Here is a 14,771-nt window from a genome sequence, read left to right on the forward strand (position 1 = left end):
AGGACAACATGGAGCTGGGGTTACGGCTCAGTGGTAGAGTACTTGCCTCACCCGTGCGAGGTTCTGGGTTCATTCTCATCACCACAAAATAAATAAATAAATAAACAAACAAATAAATAGATAAATAAATAAAATAAAGGCATTGTGTCCAACTACAACTAAAAAATAAATATTAAAAAAAAAAAGAGGACTGGGATTGTGGCTCAGAGGGAGAGTGTTCGCCTCGCATTCATGGGGCACTGGGTTCGATTCAGCACCACATAAAAAATTTTAAAAAAGGGGAAGACTTTACAGCAGGAGAACTGGGAAAGCACAAGGGTATAAGATTCCTGCAATGAGCAAAGGAACTGGCTTTAATCAAGAACAGGAATATTCTCAAAATGAAAGCAGAATTTTATGTATTTGCATCTATTTTCTTTAAAAAATATACACTTAATTCACAAGCCTACTATGTATAAAATGAGAACCAGAGATTTCAGGAAGAGATCATAGGGCCTGAAATCTTTAGCTGCTTTAGAAGGCATGGGAAAGAGGCAGCAAGATGAGTTGTGAAATGGGAAGAGAAGAGAGATAAGAGTACTTAAATACAGCACATAGGCTGAATAAGAGGAAGATAGTGATAGCAAAGAAGGAAGAGTAATGGACTGGAGGTCTTGTTGTTAAAGCAAGAATATGATACTAGGTAAGCAGAATATGATACTAGGTAAGAAAGAAGGGTTAGAAAAAGATATTTGAAATAAAGATCACAAGGGGACTCTAGTTAACAATGATGACAAAGTCTAGAAGAGTGATTCTCAAATTTTGCTGCCCAAGAGAATCACTTGGAGGGCTTAACTAAACAGTCTGCCAAGCCCACCCACACAGTTTCTAGGTCTGGGGAGGGGCCAAAAGATGGTTCCAGCCAAGTCCCCAGGTGATACTGATGATGGTCTAGGGTTAGGGTTAGGGTTATACTGTGAGAAACACTCGGTCCAGGCTATGACTTCCGTGAGTTAGAAACTGAGATAAAAGATCTTTGGATTTAAGATCAGGAATTGAGAAAACAGTTTGTTGAAAGAATCATTCATGAAGATGCTGAAGTGCCTAAGATGTCAATGGGAATAAGTGGAAGGTAAAGAACTAGAACTAAGGAAAATTTCCATAAAATTTTTTCCTCCGTAAAAAAATTTCCTAAAAAGGAAATCTGATGTCATGTACTTCAAAGGAATTTGGATTTTTGTAGGATGAAAGGACAGCAATGGGTAACTAGGGCAAAACCTTGAGGCTATGTTAAAGAAACAAAAACAAAGAAACAAACAAACAAACAAAAAAACCTCAAAACTAAACCAAAACAACAACAAAAACAAGAGTTTTTACCTTCAGAGATATGGAAATTCTTACATGAAGTGATATTAATATCTGTGATTCATTTCAAATAATCCAGGGGATAGGACAGAGAAGTGACTTAGGTATAGATCAAACAAAATTGGCTTTTTTTGGATAATTACTGAAACTGGATGATGGATACAAGGAGTGGAGGAAGGCTCATCATACTCATCTCTCTACTTTTGTCTTTGGTTCAATGTTATTTTCCAAATGTGAAAAAAAAAAAAAAAAGCAAAAAGAAATCTTTTCAGGTTTCAGTTACAATAAGGTGAAAGGAGAAGTGAACTGCAAAGTAGACCTTCTGCCCATCAAGCCACCCTGGGTGGGGCTGGCTATGTAATTGGTGGGATCAGCAGAAAATGAAAGGAGAATTGAAGTTAAAGAAACAGATAATACAATAATGACCTATATTTCGCTGAGGAATGTGGCAATTCAAGAATAGAGTATCTATAGAGACCAAAGACATAAAGTATATTTATTAAAAAAGACTGTCGTTCCCAAAGTTGCTATAGTGTGAACCACTTATTAGTGATTTTGATAACCTTATGTTTACCTACACTGGAGTAAATAGATAATCAAGCACTAATATAAACCAATGATATCTGTAGGTAGTCATTATAAAGTTTAACAAGAGAATAGGAATGCATAAGGACACTTCCATCTGTTTCTTGTTTCCAATTAAACCAAGGATACATAAATTCTTATCTTCTTTGATTATAAAATAATTTAAAATTAAATGGCCTTGACTATGCAAATGTAGAAAATAAAAATCTTGTGATATTCAACTATTCCTTTAATTTCCAAGATCCTAGGCTTGGATTATTTAGAAGCCATTTGTCACAATAAGGCTTTGAAACACACTTATGCTTTAAAATAGTTATCTTCATTAAACCTAACTGGCTGGGCTGGGGATGTATGTCAGTGATATAGAGCTTGCCTAGTATGCATGAGGCCCTGGGTTCAATCCACAGCATCACAAGAAAACAAAACAACAACAAAAACTCTACCTGGATCTGTGACTGTTTTGGGCTTCTCTGTTTCTATAGTGTCCAGATTTTCAGGCATTTCTTGAATATCATCTTCTGCAAAGCCAGTGTCTGGGCTGCTGGTTGGTTTATCATCATCTTCATGACTGAGCGTAGGTGAAGCTTCTCTCTTACTGATCTCTAAGACAGCTGCTAGGAGCTCTTCTTCACTCATTCTGTCAAATCCTGAGTTTTCTAATTCAGACTTATCAGGCTCTATTCTGCATAATTTTGAATCCTGAAAGAGACAGTTACTTTCAGAGGAAACCAGAATGTCTACAAATAAAGCATTCTTAGAGTTTAAAGAGGAAACTTTATTTCTTAAAAAGTTCTTGGATGCTTTGAGTTATTTAAAAATCAATAATCAGTAAAAAATGATAAAAATCAATCAAAATAAATTGCCCAATAACAATTGCTATGTTGAAATTTTTTTTAAGTATTTTGCCAAACTATACATGGATTATATTGAAATATTCTTTTCATCACACCTATTATTTCATTTTAAATGTTGACTGATTTGAGAAAAATATAAATTAAATAAGATTATGTAAATATTAAGAAGTTGTCTAATGAATAATTTTCTTCTTTCTATTTAGGAGAATTTCTGACTTTTATTTCTTATTCAAAGTAAGCAACCACAAATCATCTTTAGCCCTCTTTCCCCTGCCCCCAAGTGATGGGGATTAAATCTGCATCCTTGCATATGATAGATAAGCACTCTTCCATTGAGCCACATCCCCAGCCCTACCTCTAGTTATTCTATCTATCTATCTATCTATCTATCTATCTATCTATCTATCTATCTATCTATCTATCTATCTATCTATCTATTTTGTACTGGGGATTGAACCTAGGGTCGCTTAACTACTGAAACACATCCCTAGCCCTTGTTTTTTTTTTTTTTTTAATGCTTTGAGACAGGATCTCACTAAGCCCTTAGGGGCCTCACTAAGTTGCAGAAGCTGGCCCTGAACTTCCAATCCTCTTGCTTCAGGTTCCCGAGTAGCTGGAATTATAAGCGTGTGCACAACACTTGGCTCCTACCTCTAGTTTTAAAGTAAGATGTAAAACAACTCAGAACACATAACTACTATAATTTTATTATTTTACCAAAAAGGAAATTTTATTAAGTGTTAAGGTGGAAAATGATGTAGCCAGGTCTTCACACTCATATTTTAATCAATTTGATCACTCAGTTGCTCTGTTGAAGTACAATGTTTACTATAGCTCCCTAACACACAATTGTTACCAAAATAAAGGAAGTAACTATTTGAGAACCAATATGTAAAAGTAGACATGAAGGTCAATAGGAGGAAGTGGTTTGTAACATTTTAGTTCACATATGTGTGTATATGTAGTGCTTTTTTTGGGGGGGGGGTTCAGTACTGGGGATTGAACACGGGTGCTCTACCACTGAGCGAGCTACATTTTTATTTTTATATTTTCTTTAATGAGACAGGATCTTGCTAAGTGGCTGAGGCTGCCCTTGAACTGTGGTCCTCATGCTTCAGCCTCTCAAGTCACTCAGATTACAGATGTGTACTGTGCCTTGCAACAATTTCACTTAAAATCAGATTAGTTTTTGAGCTAGAGAATGTATACACTTTAAAACTAGTCTGGCCAGGCATGGTGGTACCCACCTCTAATCCCAGCAGCTTGGGAGGCTGAGGCACTAAGCAACTCAGTGAGACCCTGTCTCTAAATAAAATACAAAAATAGGGCTGGGGATGTGGTCAATGGTCCCTGAGTTCAATTACTGTATTCCATCCATTCCCTGCAGAAATTAGTCTGGACAGAGACAGTAAGTTTGAGATCTATTTTGTGTATTTCTTAAGTTTGCTAATGCTACTTATAGAAGGCATTTGTTTTCACACTGAGAGCTATACAAATCTTTGTGAGATGTTCTGATGAAAAATTACTTACTTTTTCCAGGTTTTCCTGCTGTGGTTCACTGCCTGACATTTCACAAAGTCTCTGGCTGAGGGCCACACAGCGTTTTAGTTCATCCTCGCTGTCTGAATCAAGGCATAAAGCCAAGGAGTTCTTGGACTTGAAGGTGAATTTCCTGTAATTAAAAAAAAAAAAGTCTGATAAACATCTGTTTTTTAAAATTCTTTTTGATGTATAAATTTTTAAAAAAAGGGTTTCCATTATGGAAAATTATTTAAAGGAGAAAAAAAGATACCAAAAGAGGTATAAATTTAAGCATTACCTTTGACCCAATCCTAAAGAGCCATGCTTTGAAAACTGGATAATTCTTGTACTATTATAAATAATTACTAAGACAATCACTTTGTGCCTTGTTTCTGTTTTGATCAACTCCTAATGAAGTTTTATTTTTATAGTTAAGTAGTCTACTGAATTCATGCAGGCATAACAATGAAGAAATGTTTTGACAACAAAGTGCATGAGGACTAATGTTTTATCTTTTAAATTCTGACCTATGCACTTTTGAAATAACAGTAACATTCCACTTATCCAATTATCTGTAGGTCAGATTTCTGGCAGTCTTTACCTTCCAGAATAGAGAAATTCCAAACTAAAAAAAAAAAAAAAAAATTGCTCTGAGGAAGGTAGTTTGAAAGCCCACACATATACAGGGACCCTTTCTTTTCCATGAAGTGGTTTATAAAATATTGTAACCAAGTTCATCAAGAAATGAGAGAGAATAACCACAAAAACCCCCCAAAACTATAAAACTATTTAGTGTAAAGGTAAAGGGTCTTATAATAATTAAGAGCCTCTGATGGCAGTATAACATGAAAACACAGCATAATAAATGACACTCATAATGCTGATTCTAAGTCATTAAGATATATTAAAAATTATCTTCAGTGTATTTAAGAATATAAGTAAAGTGTAACATTTTAGAAAATATTTTATTCAAAAAAAGCTAAAAATTTTAAAGGTAAATGCTTAAAGATTCAGTTATATGAAAATTGATTTATGTGGAATACCAATCATCCTTCAATGATACCAGATAAGTAAGGTGTTACTGTATTGTCTTCTAGGTAAGCTGAAAATAAACTAAAGGAAAAAGTGATAAAAGTCAAAAAACTTTCTTTAATGGAGGTTAAGATAAATTCATATGCTATACTAAAGAAATGTAAAATGAACATTTGAAAATGCAATTAATCTAAATGTGAAAACTGTAAATAAACTTACAGAATGATGGCACCAAGAAATAAGAGGCCACAATGGAAACCAGAAGAATTGCATAGCAATGTAGATCAAAGAAAAGAGGCAAGTGGTCAGTGATAAACCCACAGGTAGTCTGTCGCTGAGAGCAGCCAGGATATCATTGCACTCTAGCCTGAACACTTGAACATCCTTACACCATGTGTTCAAAAGTGTTTTTCATAGAACATAGAAATAGCCAATTAGCCTAAGGTACAAATAGCCAATTAGCTTCTTAATTTCTCATTTCTGATTTAATGCTCACTAAGGAAACCTGAACTTTTAATTTATTCATCCAAATAAAATATTTTGCTGAAGGAGGATGACACCTGATTACTATTTTACCCAGAGCCAAACGTGATAAAGGACATCATAGAGGAACCAATGGTATTCTGATTCGTAACTCAGCCTCTTTTAAGTTTGATCGGCATGACAGGTCTTCTAGGGCCTAAGCATTCTTTGTTGAATCTTTCAAATTTTCATACCAAATAGACCCTGGAGAACAGATGACATGCCAAGGTACAATGATGTCCAACGAAACCATCTGTTTCTTGCAACTATAGTGATTTGGTACATCACTTTTAGTACATAAGGAGTGCATTCCATTAAAAATTACTATATTTACAGAAGGCAGCTTGCCTGTAGCAATGAAAATTATTCATCCTTTAAATGCATCACTTGCTCACTTTCTAAGCAGCCAAGTGGTTTGCTCATTTGTATCTTGAGAAACGGGTAAGAGTATTCATATCGGTACCATTTCAGATTTCTAGTCATGTTAGTCATCTGGTTTTAATTGCACTGAAAAATAATTAACAGGAGGAAAAGAAAAGAGCAGTTCCCAAATGTCATTTTATTGTTATATAACACCCCCCAAAGCCCTTAAACAACAAATGTGTCTCTCTTCTAAAAGTACTTTGGGACATCAAATTTTCAGAAAAACAAATTTTAAAGTCAATGCCAACTATGTCAATTGGAATTGTTTAATCAGGAACTGTGGTTCTAGTAAAATCTTAGAGGAGTATAATTTCAATAAAAAGAAAGAAGAAAGCATTTGCTTCCATCCTAGAACAAATTTTTGGCCCTAAACAAAAAACAAAGCCATTTGCAGAATAGCTACATTCTAGTGCATGTTTATTCTCCTGTCTCCTTTCAAAATTCTTCCTACTCAGTGTCAACAACGCGAAGACCCAAGCTAGCTAGCAACAGGTAAAAGATATTTGTAATCCTGTGCCTATCTTTGAGGAAGTGGGGCCTTAGACCAACAGGGTTTATTTTATCTCTTCAATTCTTAAAATCCTTTACGAACAATTTTTAGAATTTTAAGATGAAAATACTAAATATTGATAAATGGTAAGTTTTAAAACATTAAGAGAATCATTTAAATTTATTTTAAAGTTTAAAAAATGTCTTTACCCTAAGCTACATGCTAAACCAGATTTAGAAAAATTTTGGAAGTATGGTAATACAGAGCAATTAACATGCAAAAAGAGAAACAATGGCGGGGGGGGGGGGGCAATCTCAGATATTAGGATAAGCCAAATCCTTAAAATTACAAATTTTGGGTACACAAGAAATGTAACTCACTTTGAAGTTGTAGAAGGGCTGGTGATGCAGGAATTCACCATTTGAGAGGCTTTCAATGGTCTAGAACTATCAGAAAATTAGAAAATATATAATGTACATAATTACATTATTAAAGATATAGATTTAACTTATAAAATGAATTATTCTATACTACAATCTCTTCTTATATATACTCTTAAAAAGCAAACAATTGTAATGCTTTTTTAAAGATTATTAGCAACAGAGGCCAAGAGAATTAATGGAATACCAACTCTAGGCTCCATCTCTCTGATCTAATAATCTAAATAAACAGCTCTGAAATGAAGTCAAACACAATGCATACAAAAGAGGCAGGGAAAATTACCTTGTTTCATTTCTTTACTTTTAAGCAATAAAATAACAATAGCTCTTATTAATTGAGTATTATTAGGAGTCAAGTACAGTACTAAGAACTCAAGGTTTATTACCTCACTTAATGTTCAGAACCACAGTATTATTTTGCCTACAGATAAGTCAAGGAAGTTGTCCAAAGCCTGATTTTAGGCCAGTGATCATAAATATCAACATTTATGGCATAATACACTACTACTGCCAGAAAGAATAATAGCTCTACCAGCAGAGGGCAGTTGCACCAAGTAAATACATCCACTCTAAATTAAAGCCAAAAGTGAAGAAAAACCAAAATTACTAAGATAATCTGGGCACCTGCTTTTCTTAGTAGACTCTTGAGGACTTTAGTGTAAACTTATATTAACTTATGAATCCAAAGGGAAATATATTTTATATAACTGCATCAATTCATATTAACAAAAGTTTATTCACTTTCTGAAATGTCTATTCCCTAGTCAAGAAACAGCCTTTTCAGTTACAAACTGACCTTAGAAAAACCACTTTATCTTCTTGGATCTACTCTGCAAAATTAAGTATTTGGATAAAATTTCAAAAATCCTTCTCATCTCTAAGTTCTAGACCTTTATGATTCTACCACACTAGAAAAGAACTACAGTATAAGGCGTCAAAGTAAGAAGATATTCAGAAAAGAATGTGACATTCTGAGAAATCCTAAGGTTTTCCTGGCATTGCTTTAATGAAGCAAAACCTAAAGGTGATTTCTTTTCTCACTGAGAAATTTCTAGGAACCATTGACATTCTTTACCTTGGTGACAATTTACATTTATGAAGGCATCATCTATTTTGGGGGCTCCAGTTTAACACTTAGTACATGGTTTCTCAAATTTGCATGTCCCAAAGAGTAAGATAAAGCATTTCTTAAAAATATTGAATCCCAAGCCTAACCTCAGAGTTACTGAAACAGAATATCCAGGAAAAGAACTGAGAAATTAGTATTTTAGTGTCCAGGGACGCTTATGACCAGCCAAATTTGATTTAAATTCCCCTATGTATCAAATGGTCTTCAAGTGATCTAGAATAGAAGCATTCCCTAAAAAAGTACCCATTATGAAAGGTAACTAATAAACTTGGAATAATTTTGTTTAGGCATTTTCTTCAATTATTTCAATCAGGCAATTAAATGCTAAAATTCCAAAATAAAGCAAAATTAAAATCTCCTCCTTAGTCTGATTTTATGTAGGAGTCATGTGTTCAGTCATTGATTAGATGCTAAAGTACGTTTCAAAAGAGAAAGTAAAGACGTTGTCCCTGAAGGACTTACATTGCCATATGTGCACTCCAACCAAGAGTAAAAGGTGGTTTTGTATTTTCCGTGCAATGAGATGACAAAGTCAGGTATCTTGGAATGATGACTTGCTGCCCAATCTTGTTGTTAAGTGAGAGAGCCACATTGAAGCTGTATCGTTTCAAATGAAGAATGAGGACCCTAAAAAAAACAGGAGATGATGACTCTATTGACTCATATATAATACAGGTAGTATTTATAGCTTAAAAGAGATCACTCTAACCACATTGGACAAACATTTGCAGCTGGGAATTAGCTCAGTGGTAAGGCGCTTGCCTTGTGTGCTTATTATTCCCAGCACATTTGGCCCAATTAAATACTTCAAAGAACATTCAGTAAATACCTGCCATGTGTCAGAGTCTGGGCCTAGGTACAAATGAAAACAAAACCTGGACATGGTAGATTAAGGAGGTTTGAGTAAAATACATATAATTCTCCTAGAAAAAAAATAGCAATAAATAAAACGTTGCTATTGATGTTGGGTTAAATCCCTACTTATTTCACTAATTTTAAATGGAATAAGTGTTGTATAGCCACGTGGTAAAATAATACCTATTAAACTGAAATGTTACATAGCCCTTACATTTGATAGTACATTAATTATTTCAAGATGACTTTTTATAATAAGTCTCTAATTTCAGAATAATTTTCTCTGAGGAAGCTAAGAGGGAAACAAAATTTTTTTGACCCACCAAAAATTGTACAAAACATCTGCATGCCATATCTAGTTTGTGAGTCTGAAAAGGCTTTTAGCTATTTGGAAACATTTAGTTCTTTTTGGTTATCATTGCTGTAACCTTTTCCATTTCTCATACATAATGTAATATCTGCCTGATGGATTAGATACATTTCATTGCCCACAAGAACTTTAGAAATTGAATTTAAAAAATCTTATGGGAAAAAAAAAACTTCAGTCCAAGACAAAAAAAAAAAAAGTCTGATTTATGGAAAATTGTGTCCTTTCTATTGCTTATAATTCTTCTTCACAGAAGCCATAAATTCAAAAAATTGTAGACTTAAGTTATTGTGTCTTTAAAAAACCATGCTAAACTGGGGTTGTGGCTCAGTGGTAGAGTGCTTGCCTGGCATGTGTGAGGGTACTAGGTTTAATCCTCAGTACCATATAAAAGTAAGTAAATAAAATAAAGGTATTGTGTCCACCTACAACTAAAAAATATTTTAAAAAACCATGCTAAATTCATGATCTTCAAATTTACAATGTGAAAGAACACAAGGATATGACTGTGAAGAAACCCAAATTAATGTCAAAAATCAAGTATTTTAACTAAAATTTCAATAATCCTCACCAAAACAAAAGGCAATATAAAACAGGAAGATGATAGTCAAAATCATCTGCAAAGATGAGACAGACTGAATAAAAATAGAACAAGTCTAATCATTAGAGAATCTTCTATTTCATGTACATTTGGAATTAACCTTTAATACAGGTGTTCCAGTAGGAAAAAAAAACAATGAAAAAAATTCTCAATGTTTTCTTTTCCATTTGAAAGACCAAACAGTTTGAGAATGGGAAACTTATGAAGTCAAACAAGTCTTTTAATTGTCTGCTGCTTTCCTGTTAGTGATAGCTGGTAACAACCAATCCTTTTCCTTAAGATTTCTTCCTCCCTCCCTTTTGCTTTAAATACCCCAAATATGAAAAAACAAAGTTTCTTGGATAAAAAATATTGACTATAATCAAAACAATAATACTGCTATGATTTATAAAAGCAATTTCTTTGAAACAACTTATTATTTAGAAAGAAATAGATCAGGAATGTAAAAGAACTAGTCTCTAGGGTCTGAGTTCCAGAAACTCCACACAGAAAATTGAAGCTAATAAAACAAAGTACAGCAAAGAGCCGCATAAATACTTAATGTTAATAATAACCTTGTTTATGATTGATTCTATTTTTGGAAAGAACTAAAAGCTGTCCGGCACCACACTATTTTCTTGTAACTAGCTTTGCTTTATGTTTCTTTATATAGTGCTAATACAGTGTAAGTTAATTTCATTCCCAAATCAGAAAATCTATTTTAAGATTACAGAAACTTACTAACTTATTATTATTTAAAAAAATTTCTTTTGGTAGTGGGGATTGGACTCAGGGGTGCTTTGCCACTGAGCTACATCCCCATTTTAATTTTTAAAAATTTTGTGGTGCTGGGGATTGAACACAGGGCCTTGTGCATGTGTAGCAAGCACTCTACCAACTGAGCTACATCCCCAACCCATTTAACTTTTTGAGACAGGACCTCACTAAATTGCTGAGGTTGGCCTTGAACATGTGGTCTCCTGTCTTGGCTTCCCAAATCACTGGGATTTAGATTTCCAAATTATTTGGATTAAAGGCATCAGCCACCATGCCCAACATAATTTGTAAGATGCTCTGAGAAAGTAATGCACAAATTGCACAAAATTACTCTTTCCATTTTATTTTCACACACACATGTGTGTATGTGTCTGCAAGCAGATTTTTACTGACTGTGTGGAATAAGAAAGGGAGCCAGTTGTGGTGGCACACGCCTATAAACCCAGTGCCTTGGGAGGCTGTGATGAGAGGAGCACAAATTCAAAGCCAGCCTCACCAATTTAGCGAGGCCCTAAGCAACTTAGTGAGACCCTGTCAAAAAAAACAAATGAGTAAAAAGGGCTGGGGGATGTGGTTCAGTGGTTGAGCACCCCTGGATTCAATCCCTGATAGCAAAAAAAAAAAAAAAAAAAAGGGAAACTATAGCACAACAAAGAATAACAAATTACTGGTTGAAGAGCTCTAATCTGATGAAAATTCAAAATAAAAATGCTCCAAAATGTGAAATTTTCATAGCACTGAAATAATGCCACAGTGGAAAATTCCACATCTGCCCTCATTTGACAGGATGCAATCAAAATGTAGGTATTCTAAAAATATTGTTTAAATTACCTTCATGTATATAATGTGTAAGAAATGTTAGTGAACATCACACTTAGACTTGGGACCTGCCCCCAAGGATCTTATTGCATACATGCAAATATTCCAAAATCTGAAACACTTCTGGTCCCAAAATTTTGAATAAGGGATACTCAAGGTGTAACTAAATGTTACATATTATTAATTTTTTTTAACTTTGGATATACATGACATATTTTGACATACACACATGGAGTATAACGTATTCTAATTAGGATTCCATTCTTGTGACTGAATATGATGTGGAGTTACAGTGGTTGTACATTCATACATGAACATAGGAAAGTTATGTACAATTCATTCTACAGTCTTTCTTATTCCTACCCCCCCATTCCCTTTTGTCTAATCCAATGAACTTCCATTCTTCCCTCCCCTCCCCTTATTGTGTGGTAGCATCTGCATATCAGATAGGATTATTTCACTTAGCATTATAGTCTCCAGTTCCAAACATTTACTAGCAAATAACATAATTTCATTTTTCTTCTTCTTTTTTAAACATATTTTTTAAGTCATAGTTGGACACAATAGCTTTGTTTTGTTTGTTTTTATGTGGTGCTGAGGATTAAACCCAGTGCCTCAAACATGCTAGGCAAGCACTCTACCAATGAGCCACAATCCCAGCCCAATTTCATTCTTCTTAATGGCTAATATTCCATTCTGTGTATGTGTGTGTATCTATCTCACATTTTCTTTTTCCACTCATCTGTTGAAGGGTACCTAGGTTGGTTCCATACATTACCTATTGTGAATGGAGATGCTATGAACGTCTATGTGGCTGCATCACCTGAATATGCTATTTTAAGTCCTTTGGGTATATGCCCAAGAGTGGGATAACTGGGTCAAACGGTGGTTCCATTCCAAGTTTTCTGAGGAATTTCCATACTGCTTTCCAGAGTAGTTGCACCAATTTGCAGACCCACCAGCAATGTATGAGTGAAACTTTCCCCCAACATCCTCACCACCAACATTTATTGTTACCTGTATTCTTGCTGATTGCCCAATTGTTACATATTATTACTGAATTAAAAACCTATTAGCTAGTCTCCATCATCACTTCTAAGACTCACCAGCTGCATCCTATTGCCATCTTCTTGGAACTCTCAAGACCCTTTCTTCTTAACCATTCCAAATCACCCTTCTTTTTTATGCAAGGGTATTCTCATTTTCTAACCTTCACATCTTAGCTTGCTCACCTCTCACCAATTCATTCCTACACTTCACTTCTATTTGTAAGTACTTTTAAAAATTATGGGCTGGGGTTGTGGCTTAGTGGCAGAGCGCTTGCCTTGCACATGTGAGGCACTGGGTTTGATCCTTGGCACCAACTAAAAATAAATAAATAAACAAAATAAAGATATGTGTCCATGTATAACCAAAAAAAAAATATATTTTTTTAAATATTTATTTTTCAGTTTTCGGTGGATACAACATCTTTATTTTATTTTTATGTGGTGCTGAGGATTGAACCCAGCGCCCCGCACATGCCAGGTGAGCACGTTACCGCTTGAGCCACATCTCTAGCACTAAAAAATATTTTTTTAAAATTATGTATTTTTATAAAGCACTTTTTGGGGTGGTGGGTATCGGGGATTGAACTTAGGGCACTCAACCACTGAGCCACATCCCCAGTCCTATTTTGTATTTGATTTAGAGACATGGTCTCACTGAGTTGCTTAGCATCTTGCTTTTGCTGAGGCTGGCTTTGAACTCACAATCCTCCTGCCTCAGCCTCTGGAGCTGCTAGGATTACAGGTGTGCGCCACCGTGCCCAGCTAAATCACTTACTTTTAAAAGGGTAATTAAAGGGCTTACCTAGGAAGCCTGTTAAACTTGTGCCTGACAAGAGCACACTTCCCACCACACTTTTCACAGGAATACTCAAGTTCTTCTGCCTACAAAAAGATGAGAGAAAAATAAAGAAGGATGGAATTGAATTCCATTAGCTCATTCAATGCAAATCATGTTCTTTAGTCTTACTAGTTCAGTTGAAGGATAACTCTGAACCAATTTAAATTTTAAGTCTTGAGCCATAAGACGTACCAAATTAAGACTTAATCTTTAAAATATAGTCATCTTATAATATCATGTCCTCTTTCAGAATTCCTAATTCCGTCTTTACCAAGGAAACATCTCAGTTTATGATAGTAAACTGACTCTTAAGTAGCAGATTCTCAAACTTTTCCTCATGGATACACGAGTCGCTTCCAAGAGTATATCCAGATTTTAACATATGGCTATAGCAGAGTTAAGGTCATCTTCAGATTAGGTGGAGTTCATGGTCTGTAAGGTGTAATTCTGCCCCTTATAATGGAACTCAATCTTCTGGTGACAGCCCACTAAGAACAACTGCTCTAAATGGAACAAAGTTTGGGGTGGATATCATTACCTAGAGAAAACTGAAACAAGAAATCCTTAAAAAAATGGGGATAAAGATACACAGGAAAGTCTTAAGTCTATGATTACAACAGGAACAGTACAGAAAGACTAAACAACAAAAAAGCAGAGCATTGGGGCTGGGGTTGTGGCTCTGCGGTAAAGTGCTGGCCTAACGTGTGAGGCCCTGGGTTTGATCCTCAGCACCACATATAAATTAATAAATAAAATAAAATAAAGGTATTGTGTCCAACTATAACTAAAAAATAAATATTAAAAAAAAGAGAATTTATCTTTGGGAGGAGATGAACATTCATGTTAAAAGAATAGAGTTTTCTTTTTTTAAAATCTTAGGAAGACAATCCTACCAATTTGCTGCAACAAAATAAGGACCATGTTATATAGCTTGGCAAAGTTCCACTAGTTATAATGTCTCTATGTAACAGGTCGAATCATGCCACAGAACTTTTCTATCTGTGACAGTGTATCAGTGTACAGTTTAACTACAGTTTTGGATAAACATAATTTTTTTCTTCCTATTCTCATCAGGGTACACAGACAAACTAAGGAAATGAAATGAAAAGCAAAAACACTTTTTTTCATTACTCAACTTTTATACAG

General features: G+C 34.7%; 1 protein-coding gene across 4 annotated transcripts in view; it reads right to left on the reverse strand.

The window, feature by feature from the left end:
- The window catches only part of Usp37 (ubiquitin specific peptidase 37), an 84,198-nt gene that overhangs the window by 22,040 nt on the left and 47,387 nt on the right, over positions 1-14,771 (reverse strand). For 3 of the 4 annotated variants that reach the window (XM_021729932.3, XM_021729931.3, XM_040267811.2), the window contains 5 exons: positions 13,590-13,669; positions 8,803-8,967; positions 7,152-7,217; positions 4,314-4,455; positions 2,373-2,628 (listed from right to left, as the gene is read on the reverse strand). In XM_021729932.3, coding sequence (XP_021585607.2) covers positions 2,373-2,628; positions 4,314-4,455; positions 7,152-7,217; positions 8,803-8,967; positions 13,590-13,669 — 709 coding nt within the window. The remainder of the gene's footprint in view (positions 1-2,372; positions 2,629-4,313; positions 4,456-7,151; positions 7,218-8,802; positions 8,968-13,589; positions 13,670-14,771) is intronic. The other variant, XM_078018014.1, reaches the window with a different exon arrangement.

This window comes from Ictidomys tridecemlineatus, chromosome 7 (genome assembly GCF_052094955.1).
Source record: "Ictidomys tridecemlineatus isolate mIctTri1 chromosome 7, mIctTri1.hap1, whole genome shotgun sequence".
NCBI classification, from domain to species: Eukaryota; Metazoa; Chordata; class Mammalia; order Rodentia; family Sciuridae; genus Ictidomys; species Ictidomys tridecemlineatus.